This window comes from Columba livia, chromosome 16, assembly GCF_036013475.1.
Source record: "Columba livia isolate bColLiv1 breed racing homer chromosome 16, bColLiv1.pat.W.v2, whole genome shotgun sequence".
Classification (NCBI taxonomy): domain Eukaryota; kingdom Metazoa; phylum Chordata; class Aves; order Columbiformes; family Columbidae; genus Columba; species Columba livia.
The window spans coordinates 8,789,419-8,811,510 of record NC_088617.1 but is presented as its reverse complement, the minus strand read 5'-3'; the positions used below and the strand labels follow the sequence as shown (position 1 = coordinate 8,811,510).

At 45.4% G+C, this 22,092-nt stretch overlaps 1 protein-coding gene across 2 annotated transcripts in view; it reads left to right on the top strand.

Annotated features, from left to right (window-relative positions):
• CDH4 (cadherin 4) overlaps window positions 1–19,835 on the top strand; it is a 432,434-nt gene extending 412,599 nt beyond the window's left edge. For both annotated transcript variants that reach the window (XM_065032403.1, XM_021283285.2), the window contains exons 11-16: window positions 2,296–2,438; window positions 5,790–6,023; window positions 7,021–7,254; window positions 11,245–11,384; window positions 13,343–13,507; window positions 15,243–19,835. In XM_065032403.1, the coding sequence (XP_064888475.1) occupies window positions 2,296–2,438; window positions 5,790–6,023; window positions 7,021–7,254; window positions 11,245–11,384; window positions 13,343–13,507; window positions 15,243–15,449 (1,123 nt within the window). In that variant the 3' untranslated portion in view covers window positions 15,450–19,835. The remainder of the gene's footprint in view (window positions 1–2,295; window positions 2,439–5,789; window positions 6,024–7,020; window positions 7,255–11,244; window positions 11,385–13,342; window positions 13,508–15,242) is intronic.
• The last annotated feature ends 2,257 nt before the right edge of the window (window positions 19,836–22,092 follow it).

The window sequence follows — 22,092 nt, the reverse complement described above, 5'->3', positions numbered from 1 at the left end:
GGTCCAGGACCCTGGCTCACACACCTTCCCACCAGGAAATACATTGGCAGAAAATTGCATCTGAAAATGAGAGTCCTTGTGACACCTTTCACAAGTTTTTCAGCCTCCATCTATGCAGCTGGAAATGGATATCCTGCTCTTGGATGCTTCTAAACCCAGTGAAGTTTGTTTCTTTTTTACTCCCAGTTTGTAAGAACCGCAGTGTTTTTTGCAAAACCTCAGTATACAATGTGACCGCAGCCAAGGCCACTTAAACTTACATCAGTTGTGACATTTCATGTCAGGAGGAGTTGGAAATATTTCACCTGGCACAGAGCTGTCTGGTCTAGAAAATGATAGTTTATTCACTGCCTCATCTTGTTGTCTTTAGACAGGTATTGTGACTTTGGAGGAGAGAGACCGTCCTAACTAACAAGCCAGTTTTTCTTATATTCTTTTTGAAATATTGGCCTTTGAAGGGTCTTTATTTCCCTGACGTCTGTACCAAGGCTGGTTTTCACAGGAGAGCACAGCTCATTTCTGATTGAATACTCTGTCTAACCCAGAGGTGGATGATCTGTAATCCAAACGAGCATCTGCCATTTCTAGGTGAAGAACCGTCTCTGCTGAGCCGTTCCTGTGCACGGACAGGGTCTTGTAAGACTTTCTGTGGATATGAACAGCCAGTTACTTACGTTGTTTTTCCTTAGGGCTCCCAGGGCACACATTTTTTTTATCCACCAGCACTTTGTTTCCAAACCCAATTACAATCTCTCTTACCCCCTTTTAATCAGGACAGCCCCAGGCCAAGGCTTTGCAAGAAGCACTGGGACGTTGTTGGGGACCTGTCTTTGTGAGCTGTGCAAAGGATATTTTGTTTTTTTCCGTCACAGCTGACATTGATGAGCTAGGAAAAAAGATACCCAAAAAGCTAAGCCTACAGGTCCATGGTAAGCGCTTTGCAGAGAGATGATCCAACTGCTAGAGCCTTGCATGCAGTTCTCAGTCTCTCTCTAAATAGACTTTGATGAAATACAGTTTTTACAAATAGAAGATAAGGAAGCAGGAGCATCTCCAATAAAGCACAGCTTGGCATGGCCAGTGTCACACCTCAGGTTATCCTCATTAGCCACAGACACATTCACAAAGCCAGCTTTGAAACTGGATCCCTGGCCATTTAGCAGAGAAAGGGCAGGAGACTCTCAGCAGCGATATTAAAAAGAAATGAAAACATCCCAAAGAGTCTAGCTCCATGAAATGTAATTCTTTCCTTTGGCAGGGGCTTGTGCAGCTGTGTGTTGCTTTCCCGCTCACATGGATTGACACAGCTCAACTTTCACTTTGAGCTTCAGCTTCAAACAGCCCATTTCTGCAAAGGGATATTCACCAGAAGCCAGAAGTCCTCCTGCCTGCCTATCTAGCTACAAAAAAAAATTATATAAAACTATCTAAAGGTCTGAGTCACTCATTAAATAAGCTCAGCTTTTGATTGCTTATTTTAGTAATTTATTGTTTGGCCATTCATTAGCTTCCATTTTAGGTAATAATGATCCATCTCAACTCAAAGGGTACAAAACTGAGAAGCAGAAATCAAAAGCAACAAATAACTTAAAACCAAGAAAACGAGTGAGAAAGGTAAAGAGAACATGTTGATCTGGAGAACACGGAAAACATTTGCCCAAAAAAACACTGTTGGTAGCTGACTGGGTAGGACATGAACAGACTTGAACATGAACTTGACTGAGTGCTTGGGAAGCAAGTCTGCCATTGGGTCTGTCCAGGGCCGGACACAGCGTCGTATCCCCGGGGCAATTGCCACTCAAGATACAATTCTAATACAAAAGACTGGCGTGAAAATTGCCATTCTTCTAGTGTGGTATTTCCCAAAGTGTTGTTTATTAGTGAAAACTGGAATATCCCTGGCTTGAAGGGAAGCGCTGTTTTAGGAAGGGCAACATTAAGAGAAGTAGAGAGCAGGAATCTGCCCTCTAATTCAGGCATAGGAATGCAGTGATCATCACATACCCCGTTTCTCCTGGGCTGCAGAGACCTCAGGCTGTGTCCACCCCAAGCAGCAGGAAGCTGGCGTGTAAGTGACACTTACAGGAAAGAACAACCTTTAAAAAGAAATAGAAAAATTGAGTAATTGTAGAGGTCAGAAACCCGATACTCAATTAGCGATTTGTTTGTCAACAAAACCAGTTATCCAAAGGTCCTTTAAATCATGGGTCAGGAGTCCAGAAAAACCTTATTTCAAGCGAAATTAAGGATATGTCAGTGAAAAGACTGCCATGTATTTATTTCCTTTCTCTGTAGATACTCTAAGCTGTCAGATCCTGCAAACTGGCTGAACATTAATGCCACAAATGGTCAGATCACTACTGCTGCTGTCCTTGATCGAGAGTCAGACTACATTAAGAATAATGTCTACGAGGCCACATTCTTGGCGGCTGACAACGGTGAGCCCAGGCTTCACATTGTTCATGCTTCAATAAGGCTCTAATGTGATGCATTAAGAGAAATGATGCCCTGACAGAGTTGTCAGTATAAGTTATCTTTTTCCCAGGTTTTTATGGTCAAAAATGTGAAAGTGGGACGGGAAATTGCTGGAGTAAATTAAATGTGCACAGTATACGGAGAGTGTTATTAAGGGAAAGGGAGGGCAAATGGAAAATCGATTTGGGGAGTTCAGTGTAGCGGTGTAGCCTGAACTTAAAAAAATATCAAAGGGATGTGCTCTCCAGGGGCTGCCGAACACACTGATCCTGGTAATCGTCCCAAAGGCACCGATCAGAGTGTTCAGGAATCCTTCTGTCAGGACACCAGAAATAATTGTAGGGGACAGCAGGAGGGTATTAGAAATAAGGCAATCCATTGAACTGCTGTGGCTTCCGTGAGGTTAGAGGTATGTGTCTGTTTGTCTGTCATCGGAGTGAGTCTCCCTCTGTCCACTACCATTTCTGAAATGTGCAGCCATTGTCACAGCCTCTGGATTATCAAAGTTGCTGAGGCCAGTACGGACCTTATCACAGAGGAGTCCTGTTCAGACTTCCTCTTCTCTCCTTGTTAAAGATCGCACAGTGCTTTTGGTCAAAATCGCTCCGTGAACTTCCACACTGGCATTACTCAAAGCCAGTCAGTCCATCGCTGCTGCCCTGGATTTATCTCCCTAATGCTAATTAGGAGGACTTGATGACTTTTTTGCTAACCATACCTAAATGTGGCCATGCTGTTATTGCGTTCATCAGTTCCTTTGGTTGGAAGAGGCTCTGTGGAGGCCTCAGTAGCTTCCCTGGGCAAGGAGAGCACCTTCCTCCCCCTCTGCCACCCTGCAGGGCGCTCACATCAAACCAGAGCCATGCTTCAGCCACACCATTCAGTCTAGGCTTAGCTGTGACCACCCAGGTACATTGCTCATACTCTGTAGGTGCTTTCAGGACAGTTTTACTTTGTCCCGTGTCATCCCTCGGGCTGAAGGGTGCCATGTCCATTATGAGCAGATATGATGGTGCTCACAGGGCTGATGAAAACTTGTTTTCTTTGGAGTTTCAGGCTTCAGTCATTGCACCCCATGTAACAAGGGCGAGGCAAACCCATGGAAAAGTTACAATGCTGAGTAACAGGGCCAAGAAGCAAATTTTGCCCCTGTAGGACTCATGTGATCCCGCAGCCCCATCCTAAGCTTCCTTCTGTGAAGGCATCCAGGGCAGTGAAATCCAAAATAGTCTCAAAGGGGTCTAACAGCGTTCATCTGCAAGAGCCACAGGGCAAAACAGGTCAAATTAGCTGGCCGAGGCTATTCATAAAGGTGGTGGTAGAGCTTGAACCCATCAAACTAATCCTCACCATCTGACCTTGCAAATCCCAGGCACTTAGTACAACGTGATTTGGAGTTAACCCCTTTCCTTGACTTCGGTGCTGATGCTGCAGTACATCAGCATCTCCACATCCATCATTCAGCAGCTCACGAAGTGAGGACTTAGATAAATCTCTTTATTCTGAAAAATTAATCTGTCACTGGTATGTTGCAGCCATTAAAATGCACATAAAGCAACATCTTATTTAAAATTCTGTCTAGAGTGCTTAGGATAACAGCTAAAGTTTCATCTAGGCTAACAGACTTTTCACATTTCTCCCAAGTTCCAGGTTGTCCGGTGTCATATATTTTTATCAAAGAAAGGCTTTGGGTCAGCAGCTTTGGTGGGAATTTTTCTTTCTTGAAGAAGCAGCAGCATCTTGTTTCCTTGAAGTTCTTTCAGCTGTTTTCGGTATATTATAAAGAAGTGGTTTAGCCAGATACTCCTTGGACATGCTCTCTTTCTATCTTTGGGCTACAGTGCAGAGATATTCACTGTAAGAAAAGTCTTGGCTGCAGCATAAGGGGGAAAAGAGGGAATCCTAAAAAACAGCATATTTTTAGCCTGGTAGTGCCTCTCAGGACTGGTAGTTTGCGTTCAGTCTATTTCAAAGGTTAGAGTGTGGGCCTTGTGTTCATCCCAGAAAATATTCTGGGTAACGTGGAAACAGTGAAATCACTTTGCTTGGGTCCCGAAAGTCAGTTCTCACGTTCAGCCCCAGTATCTTCTGATGGGCTCTCTGTCTCTCCAGAAACTTTCAAGGCTGATCAAAGACATTGTTTTAGAGGGAGACCTGCCCCCCGCTTACTAGATGAAAGGATGAGATCAGTGATTGAAGAGCTCATGTAGGAACCATGAAAGAAGGATTTTCATGGCTGCTTCAGAATTTTCAAGGCTTCCTTGAAAAAATGAGTAGAAATGAGAAGGGAATGTAGGAAGGAAAGCCTGTGGAAGCAGAATAAATGTTTGAGAGCCTAGTGGGGAAGTGGTTGTTGTAGCTTTATATCCAGCACTGGGAGGACAGAAAATACAAACTTAAAAAAGAATTGCTGAAGCAAGGCTGCCTGAGAAGGGAGGCGGCGGGCAGGCCAGCACGGAGCTGCCAGGCGTATGTGTGGGGAGAGAAATTAAAAATACTGCACCATTTCTAGGAAGGCTGGTCTTTCTTGCCAGGGCAGCTATTACTTTGTGTAAGTGGTCATTAGTCACATAAATGTGGCTCTTCATCAATAAAGGGCTGGAGGAACACAACTGCCATGCTGCAGCATCCCTTCCGGTTGGGACAATTGTAAAGAGGATCAAGAACAGTATATTGAGACGTATTGCTGCTGCCATGGGCGAGTAGCATCACCCACCGTGTTTGGTGATGATTGGCTCATATTGTAGGCTTTGAGCAAGGACCTTCCACCATAAAGCTGGGGCTGACTGTGGGATGGGCTGGAGAGTTGGACTTTCTTTGAAGCAGTTTAATACTCTGCAAATCTAAAAATTGGCTAGCAAGTGCTACTGTAAATGCTGACCAACAGATTACTCACTTTTTTTTCCCCCTCCAGGCCCTATTTTCCTCTTGTCAGCTGTCTTTCTAATGGTTTTTCCTCTTCAAAACAGCCATTACCAAAATTTGCACCAGCAGCTTGGCATCACCTCCTTGTATTTTTAGAGTTTGACTAAGGACATTGCTGTAGGCTACAAAACTGCAGAAATCAACCTCCATGTCCTGCAGGAGTGAAAAACAGCAACATCAGGAGGCCTGGGGAAGTTTTAATAATCCCTCTTAAAGCCAGGGACCATGAAAGTGCAGTGTGTCCCTAATAAGGTCCGAGGAGGGAGGGTGAATATCCTGGTTTATTGAAATTAGAAGGCAGAGAAGGGGCTGGTCCACAGTGTTGTAGTTCCCTCTGCTTCTGGAGTGATGGTCATGGGTCCATGTTCGGCTCTGCCTCTCCCGTTCAGGTATCCCCCCCGCCAGCGGCACTGGCACGCTGCAGATCTACCTAATCGACATCAACGATAACGCTCCCGAGCTCCTGCCAAAGGAGGCACAGATCTGTGAAAAGCCCAACCTGAATGTCATCAACATAACAGCCGCGGATGCTGACATCGATCCAAACGTTGGGCCCTTTGTCTTCGAGCTGCCAAGTGTGCCATCTGCGGTGAGGAAGAACTGGACCATAACGCGGCTGAATGGTAAATGGGGCAGGCAATCCTGAGGACATTTGGACCCTTGATTCGCTAATGAGGCCACGTGCGGTTTCAAACTTCCAAACTTTCCCACTTTTTTATCTGATTTTTATTTTTTAAAGCACATTATGGCTGACATTATAGACAAGATAGTTAATCAGAAATGATTTGTATCAGACCTGCAGCATAACTCTAAGAGCCTTGGCGCTTGGCTTTTTTTAATGCAGTTCATAATTATGAACAGTTATCAGTAGTGAACAGAGTATAAATCATCCATAATGGCCAAGGGGAAAAAAGCTATTATCAGTCTTCCTTATGTTCCAGTGTAATTGTCATAAGCCACAATCAGGATCAATGTTCATTTCTCTGACCATAATTGCATAAAGGCAGCCTTTTAATTTACCATGGAACCAGGAGGGCTAGGTAAGTGTGAAGATTACCAGTATATGAAGGATATTTATATTGCAGCATGCAGCCACAAATGGCCCTAATTGCTCCTCTTACTGGTAGTTTCAGCAGAGACTGGAAAATACCATGGGGCCTGAGGGCTGGTTTTGGCTTCAAAGCTCATCCCCTTGCTGAGGTCTGGTACCCTTGGCCAGGGGCAGCAGCTTCTGCCCTTGGGGCTCTTGTACCACCATGGGAGGGAACACAAGAAGGATTACCTGGCTGAGCGTGTCACCGATGGGTGATGGGTTTCCCAAAAAAGCAGATTTGGGAGGGCAAGCAGGGAGCCTGCACAGACCCAGGGAGCATCATCCATACTTTAATATTTGCATTTCATGCCGTTTTAAACGCACGCAACTGGATTTGCAAAACAAAAACACAGGCTGGTTGTTGACCAAATTGTTAGAGCAGAAGTCTGAAGCTGTCCTGCCCAGGTGTGTTGTTGACAGCCTTTTCTTCAGGACTCAGCAGATGGCTCAGAGGAGTCTGGCCCAGACAAGTGGGGCTGTAAGGCTTTACCAGGCTGCCCATCACCTCTGTGTCTTGGTCTCTCTAGGCGATTATGCCCAGCTCAGTTTACGAATCATGTACCTGGAAGCCGGTGTGTACGACGTGCCGATCATCGTGACTGACTCGGGAAACCCCCCCTTGTACAACACATCCGTCATCAAGGTGAAGGTGTGTCCGTGTGACGAGAACGGGGACTGCACCACCATCGGGGCAGTGGCCGCCGCGGGGCTGGGCACCGGCGCCATCATCGCCATCCTGATCTGCATCATTATTTTGCTAAGTAAGTATGATGCAGGTGACTCTGCAAGGAGACACTGTGTTTCCCATCCTGTTCCCTGTTGTCCCATTTCTATATGTGGTATTTTTCAAGAGCCGTGCAAGCTCCATGCAAAGGGCAGCTTTGGGCTGTGGGGGTGGTTCATGCATTGGACTTTTTCTTTCTAAGACTTCCAGTAGCTTTACAAACATCACTACACCTGACAATGGCTTGTAGGTAGTGAGTGCAAGATGATTCTCCACATTTTGCAGGTAAAAGTTGAAGGTCTTGTCCAAAATCCTGTGGCAGACTCCCCATAGCCCTCAGGTCCCTGGCTGGCTGTGGATATACTGATTCCCAGTACCAGTTGCACTGGTCGTGAGAGTCTGGCTAGTCCCTGGCAGAGCCAGTGCATTGTTCATAGGAAAAGAAGAATGGTAATTATTCCCATTGCTTGTAAAATGACACTGACTGGAGAGTTGTGATGGATTGTGAGTGTTCTTAGGGGACAGATCCCCAGTTTGTCAGGAGCACTGGGGTGCATCACAGAGCAGGGCTGGCCATCCCTTTGCTGAGGAAGAGCCATCCCTTTTGCCCAGACACACTGTTAGTCCCAGCCTTTCATGAGCGTTACCAATAACTATGTGTGCATACACTTAAAAATAAAAATGATATCATTATAACTTCAAGCAGGAGTTGGCACAGTAGGAATAGATAAAAATGAGCGCCGAAATGAACAATGAGGTAAATATTCATCAAGAAACACAGGATGAAACCATGGGACTCCCATTAAAGCTAATGGGAGTTATGGTGCTAAATCACATTTAATATTTACCCCCAATGTGTTTAAACAGAGAGCAGACAGAGCGACGTATGCTACAAATGTCACCTAATGCGGATATGATATGGTACATTAAGAGAATGGGTCATCTCTGGGCAAATATCCACCCTCCTGGGCCAGCAATGAGAATATATGGTTGTATAATTGATTTTCCATATTAGTCTGGAGAGCAAGCAAGAAAACCGGGTGTTTGTGTCCTCACTCCTCATCCATCCCATCTGAGCTGCTGGAAGCATCCCTGTGCTTCCATGGTTTCTGTCCTTCATGGGGTGTGGGGTCCCAGCAGCAAAATGTTTTCGGGAGCTCCCTTCAGCAAGGGCATTTGTTGTGAATGCCGCACAGTTGCACACCCAGGAGAAGACGCGGTGTCAGTCCCACCGCGGTTGGTGTGCTGGGGTGTGCAGATGTCCTGCTGCTGAGGGGCTAAATTTTGCCCTGGAAGCCACAGAAGTGATAAAACACGGGACTTCTTTTTGCTGCCCTCCTATAAATCCAGTGCTAAAATATGATTTAAACAGTTGAAAATCCTATTGACTGAAATTAGCTTCAGCTGAAGGACATTTGATTTAAGAGATTCCTCTCTTCATTTTCAGATACATTATCCCATTTTAAATTATGGGTTTTATTACAAAAGCTTATTTTAACATTCATTGTAATTCTAATTGACTTTTTTTTTATCTTCAAGAGCTGCAAAGCACTGTATCGATGATGAAAAATGTAATTTGCGATGAGCAGCTTTCCAGTTACATCCTTCCAGTGTTTTGCCGCCTTTCTATCTATTTTATATCATGACCTTTGCACAATAGCCTGGAAAAAGGCAGATGCAGGATTTTTGTGCTACTTGTCCATTTTAGAGTCAGCAGGTCTAAGTCTGATGGCTTTAAAAGGAAGAAGCAGCAAGGGGACAGATCTGAGGTTGCTCAGGTGAAGGAAGTTTCTGGCTTTACCTTCACTCAAAGGTTTTTTTCTTCTTCCTGATACCTGATGTATTAGCTGCACGAATAACACATGTAGAAGAGCAATGCAATAAAAAATCGTGAAGGGTGAAGACAATAGATTTCAAGGAAAACTACATGCAGAGTGAAAATGGGTCTAACAGCAGTAATAGCACTTCCCATTCTGCAGAGTGAATAAAAGGAAGGAGAGTGCACTGCATCTGCTATTGACACTTTGAAGGTCTTTTTTTTTTCCAAGGTAGCTGTAAAGGCGTTAATGGTACAGTTTTTTCCACAAGTGCATGAAAAAGTAGCATTTAAAAAAAAAAAAAAGAGAGAGAAAAGTATAAAACCTGATAACCATTATAATATTGTCTTTGTGGACTAGGCAGGTATCTTGTTGTGAGAGACTTGAAAAGGAACAACGAGAAAAGGACTTCAATGGTCTGCTAAATAGCTGTGGTTTTATATTGCAGATAAGAGTTACATTTTCTTTCCTTTTCTTTTTTACCTCTTGAATAGATCTAGGATAAGCATTAAAGAAATGCTGAACTATCTGAAAACAATTCTGTGAGCTGGCAGACAGGGATGGCAGCCAGTTGGCACACAATGGCAGTAATTAGCTGTCCTGTCTTCTTCTGCTCACATCACTGATTCTTGTTGGGTATAAACACTTTGGTGCTGGGAGGAAAATTGGGATCCTCCTGAGCACCTCCTCACACAGTGGGGCTGCAGACTGGGCCACCAGCCCGTATCCCCAGGGTCTGGCCTTTTCTCCATCTTTTGTGAAATGTCACCGAGGCTCTATGAAGATGCAAAGGGAAAGAAAACCTTGCAAATATGAGACGGTGAGGAACAGCAGTTGCTTGTTCTCCTTATACAGCTAAAAAACGCAAAGAGGGTTTGGGATCTTACAGCCTGCCAGGGTTCGGTTGTGTCAACTTCATTGTCTTGGTATGGTCAGGGTTTGACCAAAGTGAAATGAGCTTGGGCCACACGTTCCCACCACCACTGTCCATCCATCTCTCCCTTCTGCAGATCGCCACTATCACAGCTTCACATGTGGCTTGGGTGGAGAATGGAGGCAAAGCAGACACGGGGAGGTGTAACTGCATCAGCTTCTCAGGCTTAATTTCATCTTTGATGGCATTATTTGCAGCTACTGAGTATGACAATGAAAAGTGACTTATTAACAGGTTCTTGAAGAAGACAAGATGTTGCCTTATGTTAGTAGAGACTTAAGTACCCAGAGCAACTTCCATGCAGGAAGTCCCAGGGAGCAGGGAGCCTCTGGGACACGGGTGGCCCTTTGAAGAAGGAGCTTGTGGAGCAGGGAGCCAGCGTTCCCTTTGGGTAAAGTTCCTTAAATGGGCAAAAGTTCTCATGTTTCAAGAACTGTTCATCTCTCTCTGTTACTGTCCTGAGAGAGGTTAACCAGGGCCTGGCATGTAAATGCTGCTGCTTGAGGAGGTTGGCTTGTATGTGACCAGATTTGATTTCCCTTGTTCTGCAAAGCCAGCCCTGCCCTCTGAAAGGGTTTCAAATGATCTTAGATCTGCTTTGCAAGTTGATGGCCAAATGCTCATGTCCTGGCTAATGTGATCATGGAAGTCTGGAAAGCCGCCCTCACTAAAAAAAGAGTATAAGCAAGACCAAATTGGACTACATGACCCAGCATTACCCACCCTCCCCAAACCAGTCTCGAAGGACATACTGCAGACAGCAAAACAATGGCCAGGGCTTGTGACATGAACGGGCATCACGGTGTCACGCTGGTCAAACATCCACTTGTGCAAAGGTGCTGGTCATCGGTACCTGTTCTCTTCTCAGCACCTCTGCAGCTCGCTTTCCTCTGCCTTTATTTTATGTCCCTGAATAAAATGAAGGTTGAAATCTAGTCCTGAAAATTCAGGATTTAGATCAAATATTTTCAGAAAGCGTGAGTTTTCACACTTTCTGTTTGCTTTTCCTTTGATTGTGTGCTTGACTTCTGATAAACATCAGCTCAGTCAGCATTCGTGATGGATCTTAAAGAAATGTTTGTAGTGGAGACCTGTCACAGTAGCTAGAGCTCTCACTGATCTCTCCCTTATAAATTAGAACATGCAATAGGATAGAGTTTTATTCCTCTTCCCATCAGCCGATGACGTTCTCTGTAGCAGAAGAGGGCGGGTGAGGTGTAAGGACCTGCCACCACCATGTGAGATCCCGGCTCACCCCGCTTCTTGTCCCTTACAGCCATGGTTCTGCTGTTCGTGGTGTGGATGAAACGCCGGGAGAAGGAGCGCCATACCAAGCAGCTCCTGATCGACCCTGAGGACGACGTCAGGGACAATATTCTGAAGTACGATGAAGAAGGAGGTGGAGAGGAAGACCAGGTGAGAAGACCCAGCAGGTCATGGCCAAGGAGCAGCTGTGCAGTCTATACTCTCAAAAAGGCAGAAACTACATTATTTTCACTAAAGTACTTGTGAAGGGTTGTGTTCACCCTTGTTTATGCCCAGGCAGCTTTATTGGCTTTTCCAGCATGGTGTGGACATTGGTGAGAGCCAGCTTAGGTCCAGCATGTCCCCAGGACACTCTCCTGTGCAAACAGGACGGTGCAGGGAGGCTGGTGCTATGTGGCTTTTGCTGCCTCCTTGGCCAGCTTCCTGGGGAGGGACTATAAACCAGCCTTCTATAAACCAACTATAAACCTTCTGACACGCAGGCTCAAACAATATTTCTGCTATTTTGGTCATTAAAATTGCATATTTTATCATTGTCCATCAGTGATCTTGGTAGAACCAGCTGGGAGCTATGAACCTCCCCCAGCCCTGTGGCTGCAGGCACCTGCCTTGCTTGAGCCTCGAGCTTCTGGGGGCTTTCTCTGCATTTATTTAATTGTTTCTAATGTGCCTTTCATTTCTCTTAATTTCTTTGTGAGGTTTTTGAGAAGTGTCTAAATACATTTGGGGATTTTCTGTTTCACAGTAAAGTGTATATGGCAAAGCTTTGCTGGTGACAGAGCCCTCAGCCACAGCCTGCCCGAATGCGTCAGCTTTTCCACGGTGGCTTCTTCTTCCAGACACCGATGCTGATGTCACATGAAAACATCCCTGGCCTGCACTCCTGAGATGTGTTGTCCCTTTGCTATGAATGCATTTCCTCAGCTAAAATAGCAAAGATTTGTCTCTCATGTTTAAGTCGCCGGTTTTCTATTCCTACCTAACACAACTAAAGAGCCCGTGCCACTCCCCAGTATGATGTTCACGCAAATTATGTGACTCTGCACCGTGTAATGGCTTTTATCTTGCTTGCTGAAATGGACAGCATGGTTCCTGGGGCTGTTGCAGAGGCTGCTGTGTGTGTGGTTGGGTTCTGGGAGTCCTGCAGTCCATGGTTGGGACTGGAGCTTGAGGAGAGACAACCACAGCAGCATCTCCTGCCGGGGAGGTCCCGGTGGCACCCAAAGGCCTGAGCCTGGCAAGAGCCACCGCGGGGGACCTGAGACAGCGACTTCACCCAAAACTTGTGAAATTCTTGCTCGACAGAAAAGAAGTCCTTGCAATTAGCATTTCTTTTTTCTTGTCACTGACAAGTTATTTATAAATATTGCTCCTGGAGATTCAATCATCCCCGTCTGAGCACAAGAATAGTTCTAGCGGTAGAACAAAGTACTGTTGTAAGCATTCCAACTAGCTGAAGCGTCTGGTTTCAGGCAACTACACTGTAGGCTTAAATATTTTAGAAAGGATTCGTTAAAAATAACAGCAAAGGAAGAGCAGCAAAACACCATTACCTACATGAATACATTTTTAATGAAATATTACCTGGTTCTTATTCCTTGATAGAAACCTATTCTGTTGGGATTTTTTACAAGCAGAAAGAACATAATTACTTTGAAAGGCCTACATGCATAAATGCAATACCCATTTTAATGTTTTTATTTCTGTACAAATGTAATTGCAATAATATGTCTACCAACACTGTGTCTTCACATTATATTATGTATTTCATCAAAAACTTATGCACATACCTATGCACAGCCAAACTGAAGCAAATTTTTTTATCCCAAAGATTTAGACACTGTGTAAAATATTCAGAAAGTATTTAAATATTTGATTTAACTTCTGTTTTAAGATACTCTCTTAGAAGGTTAATTGTATGAGCTACTCAGAGGTCAGGTTCATCTGTAATTTAGGTAGATAGAGGTGCTGCATAGCCAGGGATAAGATTTGCCATTGAATTTCAGCTGAAATAGGATTAGACCTCTCAGCTTGTTTGTACATTGGGTGAGTAGATGATCAGCATTAAAAGCTCTTGGTTTCAGTCTGTGTCTTTCCATTTGTCCCAGGATTACGATTTAAGTCAGCTCCAGCAGCCGGAGACCATGGATCACGTGCTGAACAAGACACCTGGAGTCAGAAGGGTGGATGAGAGACCTATTGGTGCTGAACCGCAGTATCCTATAAGACCAGTAATCCCACACCCCGGGGATATTGGTGACTTTATTAATGAGGTATGTTCTGTAGAGTGTCGTGTGTCACATCTTAAAAGCCTGAGCAGCCAGCTAATATCAGCTGTGCAACATTCCTCTGCCCGCACGGACCAAGGGATGCTATTACTCGCACAAAAAGTCTGATGCGAGGCAGGGGAACGGTTGGCGTGAGCAAAAGACACAGGACTTGGCCTAATAAAAGCACCAAGTCTGGAAAAAGCCAAAATGGAAACAAAAAGCCCAGGATTTCTGTGGATATTGCAGAGACCATGCTTTTCAGCATCCCAGGCAGTATAATCTGATCTCGCTCTCCCTTTTATGACTATGAACATTGCAGTTGCTGTCAGTAAAACGATTGGACGGGGACAAAGGACCATTGTCCCGGTGCAGAGGCGGTGGCACAGCAGCTGCCTGGGTTGCCTAAAGCCAAAGGTGCCGTTTGTGGGTCCTGGACTTGTAATTACTTCGCCAGTCTGTGCCTTCCTAGTAAGCTCTATTTTGTCTAAAACCTCAAAGAGTTTGCAGAACACAGAGATTCAACTCAGATCAGAGAGGCTTGCTTTATTTTATGTTAGATTACAGCTGCTTTATCTGCTTGTACAAATAACTTTCCATTTAGTACTTCTTATCTCATTTTTAGTTTTGAGTGATTGAGTGGTTACAAACCAATCAATACGTTATTTCCTCCAAGACAAAACACGCCATCCATTTCCTAAGAAGAATAAATGTTATAGCCATTTAATTCTATTATTGCATCCATTTCCTGCTGTGCTTTGTCTCATTTCCATCATTAACATTTCTTCTTCCTTTGTCCCTGCCCATCCTTCACACACGTGTACACACATCCACACGTGAGGAGCTGCTGTTACACATGCTCCGGCTGCTGTTCGCAGCAATAAAACCTGCCCTGTCTCCCCACGCTGAGACTGGGGTTTTTGAAGGTGTGAATGCAGAACATTTTGCTTTATTGCAGGTCTATTCCACTAGGCTTTTCCTGACACTGGGCTGCAGAAAGCAATTTTTTCTCTTCATATCCTGAGGCCATTTCCATGACCCGCCTACGCTGCTGCCCACAGCAGCAATGCTCCCCAGCCCTCTGCCCAAGATTTCACACCCCACGTCTCTCCTAATTGCAGAGTTTTGCTAGGACTGATTTTTTTCTTTTTCCCTAAAGGAGTCAAAAATAAAATAATGGCTATAGTAGGAGAGGGTGCTGTTTGTTCTTTCATTGGCCAAGCTAGAAATCTTAGCAGGCAACCTCCAAAAGGACACACTGACCAGAACAGAGACCTTTCCAGATCCAGTGCTGAATCCTTGGAAATAGCTCCTGCTCCATCGGCTCTTTACAGAGATGCTGGGAGTTACTGGGTATTAGGAAAAAATTCGTCATAGGTCTGTCGGGCATTGGAACAGGCTGCCCAGGGCAGTGGTGGAGTCGCCATCCCTGGAGGGGTTTTAAAAGTGTTTAGATGAGGTTCTTAGGGACGTGGTTTAGTGCTAGAGTGAGGTTATGTTTGGACTCAGTGATCCTGAGGGTCTCTTCCAACTGAAACAGGTCTGTGCTTCTATGATTTCGGCAACTGGACACAGGGAAGCTCCAGGCCCCTCATTTTGTCCCCATCCTCATTTAGCTTTTCACCATCCTCGTCTCGCTTTGCTGCAGGAATCCCGAGTGTCCCAGACGCTCACCCTTCCTTAGCACCATCGCCATCACACCCCACAGTGGGTATTAACATGGTGTGTTTGCCCCCCCAAGGGCCTACGTGCGGCAGACAACGACCCCACAGCCCCCCCCTACGATTCCTTACTGGTGTTCGACTACGAGGGCAGCGGCTCCACCGCCGGCTCCGTCAGCTCCCTCAACTCCTCCAGCTCCGGGGACCAGGACTACGACTACCTGAACGACTGGGGACCCAGGTTCAAGAAACTGGCGGACATGTACGGGGGAGGCGAGGAAGATTAAACTGACCTCACGTTATTAAGAAAAAAAAAAAAAAGAAGAAGAAAAAAATAAATAAAAAACAAAGCCCACAGACAACAACAACAACATTAACAAAAAGAGCCGATGCAGAAGCAAGAACTGTACAGATGTGGCAGCTTTTTTAATATATCCCCTGCTGACTGTATTGTTATTTTTAGTGGTGATATAGGAGGTTTTCTTTCTCCCTTTTTTTCCTTTCTATTTTTTTTTAGAATACTGAGCTGTCTCGCATGAACACTTGTCTCTGCTGCAGGTTGTTTTTTTTTCGTTGTTTTGGTTTTTTAATGTCAGCTGGGATATTGCTCGTTTATCTGCTTTATGACTAAAGAGAGTGAAAGGCACTCTGTCTTAACTTGAATTTCTTAGAACAGAAGCACTGTTTTTAAAATATATATATATATATATTTGAAAGTGCCTTTTGGTGCATGTATCAGATTCCCTTCAATCTCAGGAGTGATGAAAACAAACATACAACCATCCTGGGCAGCACTCCCTGTGACCCTAAGCCAGTTCTAGATGGGAAGGAGTTAACAAAAAGGAACTGTGGAGATTGTTTCTTTTTTTGCCTTTTTTTTTGTTTGGTTGGTTGTTTTTTTTTTAAGGGGGTGACTCATTCTGGGGTGGAAAATGTTGGGGGGGTGGGTAATGTTTTGAGTCAAAATCTTAACAGCCATCTTTAAGCCTCAGCAGGTGGTGAACTAGTCGTCATGTTGTATATAATTCAGTGTTATCAGATGCAAAATACCGACTGGGGGCTCTGCTGTCACCTGGTCGCACTCAATGTAGCTGCATAGAACTATAGCATCGATAAAGCCTTTGGTTATTGCCGCAGAAGTCTCCGACAGCCCTTGCCTAAACCCTGCAAAAGTAAATGGTGAAATGACCAAAGGCCCATTTGTTTGTTTTTATGCTCTCGGCGTGGTTGGGCTCCCAGGACCTCCGGAGGGATGGAGACACCAGCTGGGGTGGGGGGTGTCCCACGGCCCCCAGGACACCCACCAGCACGAAAGCCGATGGTTTTCCTCGCATAAGGACGGGGTTTGTGTAGCGGCTCCGCTCGAGGCCGGGGCCGTGCGAAGGGCAGGAATTGTTAATCAGCACTTTTGCCATCCGTAAGTATGAAGTTAGTCTAGTACAATATTAATGCCTCGGAGCATTAGTAGCCAAAGCTCAACAACATCGTGTAACTCAGCTAATGTGTGTCCTTTCTCTTCGATGGGTAGGTGCTGCTATCTGTAGTAAATGTTTATTTTCTTTTGGAGAAGTGCAACGAGGGCCTGTTAAGTATCTTGTGGTTAATATGCTCAAGCATTGCCAAGTAAGCAAGAGGTTTTGCAGCATCCAGGCGTAATTCAACATCAGTATTATAAATGGTAGCATACTACCTAGTTTATATGTAGGGTCAGTTTAACCAATAACAAATAGTTATTAGCTTTTTTTATTACATTTTTCCTTTACTGATTTGGACTAGTGGGTTTATGTCTAATGTTTGTAAAATGATTTAGACTGCATGGATGTGTAATATAAACCACATTTAATGGATTATGAGCCACTTAATTAATGTGCTATGAAATCTTGGATTACCTGTGTTTTATATTCTGCAGACGATTTTGCAGTGGGTTCGCTAAAACTTGTAAAAGTGCTTAGATATATTTTCATTTGAATCCAAGAAATGTGCACAGTATTGGCGGGTGATTATCCAGGGGATAATCGCGCTTTTTTTTTTTTGATATCTCGATTAATTCTCAAGTTGAATGCTGAGAGTTAAAGGGGGTGGGGGGAGAGAGAATGCGAGGACGAGAGCTTGCGGCGATGAGTGGACGCCGTTTCAGAGGGTAAACTAGGCTGCAAGATCGTCTCTACAGATTTTTGAAAATGCTCCTGGTGCATTTTATATTCCATTGTATCATATTTTCTATAAAATGCAATTTCTGTAAATTAACGAGCATTTGAAATGTGTCTTGTATGAAGTGGAATGTGGTGAAAGTCTGCCCGAGGGGACCCCAACATTACCGCTACGTTACTAACTACCAAGGATGCGATCTTTCTTTTTTGGCCTGGTCGGTCGGTCAGTCGATGGGTCGGTTTGTCCTTTCACTGCTCGGAGAGCTAACACACCGAGTTTTTTGAGGAAACCAGGAGGTGACGGCTGGGGCGGCGGGAGGGGGACGGCTCCCATGGCAGCAGCGTGGACGTTGCTCCACGCGCCTCGGCCGGGATGAAGCTCAGTGCCTGGCAAACTGCCGGCACCCGGCGCCTTCCCAAATTCCTGTTCTGTGGCTGGGGGCTCAGTGGTCTCATGTGAGCGCTATGAAGATCTTACTTTGCTTCTGCCACGTACCGTCCACCTCCTCCTGCCCGCCCTCAACAAATCTGGTCCTCCAGCCGCCTGGCGCGGGCTGCTTTCTACCCACTGGCAGTCTTGATTCTTCCCCTTTTCTTTCGGAAAAGCCACGGGCTGGAGTATTTCACCATCTGGGCTTTGCACCTCCACAGAAGCTGCCCAGCCACAGCAGAAATAGAAAATAATAAAAATGCACTTAGTGTTTCTCACTGGTGACCTCTCAGTGTTTTGTGTCCGTCACTGAAACCTCCTCACCGACATGGGAGAAGGATGCGGCTCGAGGGCTGGGGCGATGCTGATGCTTCTCCATCCCTGGGGTTGCCGCTGCTGCCGCCAGCTCCGTGCAGCTCCCGGGATGCCCATGCGGATCCTGCGATGCCAGCCGGCGTGTCTCTGCTTTGAGCCCTGCGAACTCCCCAGCACCGCTTCCCTGCGAGCAGCAGCTGCATCCCTGCTCAGAGCGTATGGTGCATCATGTCTGCTGTGGCTTTGGCTGGGGTGATGGATTTTGGGTAGGGAAGGGGTGGGACAGCTGCTGCGGGTCCAGAGGCAGCGTCCATCGCCCCGCGGTCACCGGGGGACAGGCCCTGCGGTGACAGGAGCCGCTTCCTAGGAGATGCTGTCAGGCTTCGGCTTGTCCGGTTTTTAAGAACATTTATGCAACCTAAGTCAAACAAAACTGTTTTGAGTGATTAAAAATAAATCAACCTGTTTCCATTGGAGACTTCTTTTTTTTTCAAATCAGCAGTTCTTTTTTCTGCTGCATTTGCAGTCCAGCCATTCCAACCCCACGAGCCTATAAATCAAGCCAACTAGTTTATTGTCTTTTGACCCAGTTCTGCTCAGTCTCCCTCTGCAGGACCTGCTCCTTTTTTCTTCCTTCTCCATCCTCCTCCTCCCTGCATCTTCCACCACTGAGCTTTACAATCCCACAAGTAGCAGCAGCATCAGGCCCCTTTGCTTTTGGTGGGACCGGCAGAAGGTAAGCAAGGAGCACATCAAACAATGAAAATAGTTAACTTCTTGCAAACCTTGTTGATTTTACTTCTAGTTTGTAACCCAGCTAAGAAAACTTACATTAATCCAAGGCAGACACTCCCACAGCTCTCTGCACTAAGGGATGGGGACATGCTCCCAGGGCATGGGGACACAGTGGACACCTCCTGTGCCCTCCCTGCCACCTGGGCATGAAGGTTGCGCGTCCCTGAGCCAGGTCACCCGTCACTGCTGTGCCCACAGCCACCCCCAGCAAAGCCTCCATGCAGCCCCTGGGCAGTCTGTTTATTATGTAGCCTGTAAACAGGGAGAAGCATCAGTCACAAAAGTGCTTTGCAAGGAAACAAGGAGATTCAGCAGGTGATAACAGCAGTAAATAGGCAAGTCACCTCTAGGTGCCCTGTGTGCTAGTCCTAGTTTCGCTTCTCGTTTTGTGTTTTCTTTTCCTTTTTTTTTTCCTTTTCTGTTGGACCAGGCAATGCTGTTGGTGGGTGTAGGGCGGTGGTGGGGAGTTCACTCCCTGTGGCTGAGCCTCCTTGGGCCTTTTTCAAGAGGATTTTAGGGACAGTCGGATCTGAATCCGGCCTCCAGGAGTCAGTGGGACTTTGGAGACGTCTGTGTCACCTGCAGCGGCTTCGCGTAGGGGAAACCTTGGGGAATTGGAGGGTGGTAATGGTCACTGCAGGGTCTGTACAACACAATACGCCAAGATTGCAACTTCGTTTAGTCTCAGAAAAACATATTAAAGGTAAAATACGGGACTTTAAGTTGTGATGTCTTTTGGAACTCTTCATTGTAAGTGTGAAAAAAAAATGTTGTGTGGGGGAAATGCTGTATAATGATGAAAGCGTTTGTTTAAAACAGCAACTAGACAACATAGGTGTCTCCCATGCAAAGTTAACTCAGTTTCATGGGGAAAATAAAAGTTCTCTCCAGTACACACAAACCCCATATGCAATTGCTCACACAATGTGTACATAATGTAGTTAGTGCTTGAAGCTACAAATCAAATAGGGGAAAAAAAATAACAACACATAGATGTATAATTGGAGCACTTTAAATTTCTTTTTATTTGTTTCAATTATGATTTTGCATGTTTCCCTTCACGATGGAGAAGCTGTGTAGCAGCCCGCATGACTGTGGTTGTTCTCAAGGAAGACTTCTGCTGTATTCACGCTGAAGCGCAAAAGCAGATTGCGTCCGTTAACCCAGTTCAAAATCCTTTTTTTGTAACTGTCAACAGCACAAATATTTTGTATTGTTGTTTGTACCATTTTTGTACCAAAAACAAAAGAGGGAAAAAAAAACAAAGGAAAGGAAGTAAATGTTTTCAGTGTGTTTTTAGTGCCACTGCAATCTTGGTTTCCAAACTGAGTAACAGCTTTGCTGATTTATTGTGTATCAAAGCTGAACTGGCGCACTGACGCCTGGCTCCAGTGTAATAAAAATAAAGTCCCCCTTTTGAATAGTCTCACTTGCTTTTTTTCCTTTTTTTTTTTTTGTTAATTATTTCATTTTCCTCACATGCACCCGCAGCTCATTCACTGCAGACTCACCCTTGCAGTGTCCCGGTAAGCGGTGACCTGGCTGCAGGTGTGGGTCCATCTCCATGGGCATCAGTGGGGTTTTCGGAGACCCTGGGTGCTTCTTCACTTGTCTAGTGGTGGGAAATTTGCACTCATTAAAGCAAGAAGCTCAGCTGACCCCGGCCTGCGCCGTTGTCTGAGCACCGAGGCGACGGTGATGGTGATGGTGATGGTGATGGTGATGGTGGTGGTGATGGTGATGGTGGTGGTGGTGATGGTAATGGTGGTGGTGGTGGTGGTGGTGGTGGTGGTGCAGGTCCCTCCACAGCCCAATGCAGACGAGTTTGTACTGCACTAAACTGTTGCTGCAAACCAGCGGGGTGGCAATTTCATTCCTGCAATGCAAGATCTTTGTGCTTTGGCACAATTCAAGCACATTCAGGAGTCTTTACTTACTGCATGGAGGCAGCCTGAGCTTGCTGCCTGCAGTTGTATTTCTCTACCTTCTCTGCACGTGCAGAAGCAAAGCAGTGATGCTGCTGTGTATGTAGCAAAGAGCGCGTAAACTCCTCCAGGTTGGCTTTACGGAGCACAGCAGCTCTCCTGTGCGTGCATCTCCTTCGGGCCACCAGCTTCTTGCTTATTTTAGGCTGCCCTTCCCTCACTGTGTCCCCAAGAGCCCAAGGAGGGGGCAAGAACACCCTCCCACGCGGCTGCGCAGCGATCGCCTGGCACACAATTAACAATTGGCGCTGGCAGCGAAGGCTCCCGTCATCCCAGGGACTTTTATGGATAGTTGTGTCTCCATCACCCTCATCCCAACATCCACCCACATAGGCCACGAGCTGGCGAGAGGCCTCAGCAGGTCCCACACGCACCCGGGGTTGGGAAGAACGCAGGTTCCAGCAAACCACGGAGCGATTCCAGCGGAAAGCAGCGCTGTCTCATTTTTAATAAACATTAAGATGAATGCAAATCCTGAGCATGGCAATTTACTTCCCCCCGGAGTCAACTAAGAATATTTTATTGCTAGTTTTGCTAATTCTCAAGCTGTTCTGTTTCTTAGAATTATCTTTAACTACTGAATAATGCAAGACCGTTGCATCACAAATATTGGTTTCTGCTATCTGTGGAAGCCTGGGCTCTCATCATCCTGTTATTAGGCTCTTATCTGCCTGCAGAAAGGTTTGTTCCTCAAACCATTTAGCTGTGTGCTTAACTTTGACCATATGAATAGTTTTACTAAGCTGATGGAAACAGCCATCCACCCCTGAATCCATCACCTTTTGTACCAAAATTAAAATAATACCAATTATTATTACAATTATTATTAAGGGCTTTTGGGTGGTTGTGTCAAAATGGTTTGGGTTTGGTGGTTTGGTTTTTTTTCCGCCCGAGTCAAAGGCAGATGCCGGAATTTGCAGCAGAATTTGGTTCAGATCAAACCAAAGCACACAGAGATTTATTTTTTTTCCGATAAATGAAATAACTGAATTTTCTTTGTTTTCCAGAATAAAACCTGTTTGTTGCCAAGACTTTTTTTTTTTCCTCCAAAATCTCTTTAAATAGAGAGCAGTTTTAAAAAACAAAAAACAACAGCAATAAAAAAAAGACCAACCAAAATTCTCTATGCAATTTTACACTACTGTCAAAGCAGCCCCCAGATGGGGTAGAGGAAGCATTGGGAAGATTAAATGCTTTTATTAACCACTGGCCAAGCTGTCTCCTTCTCTCAAAAATTACATATATATATATATTT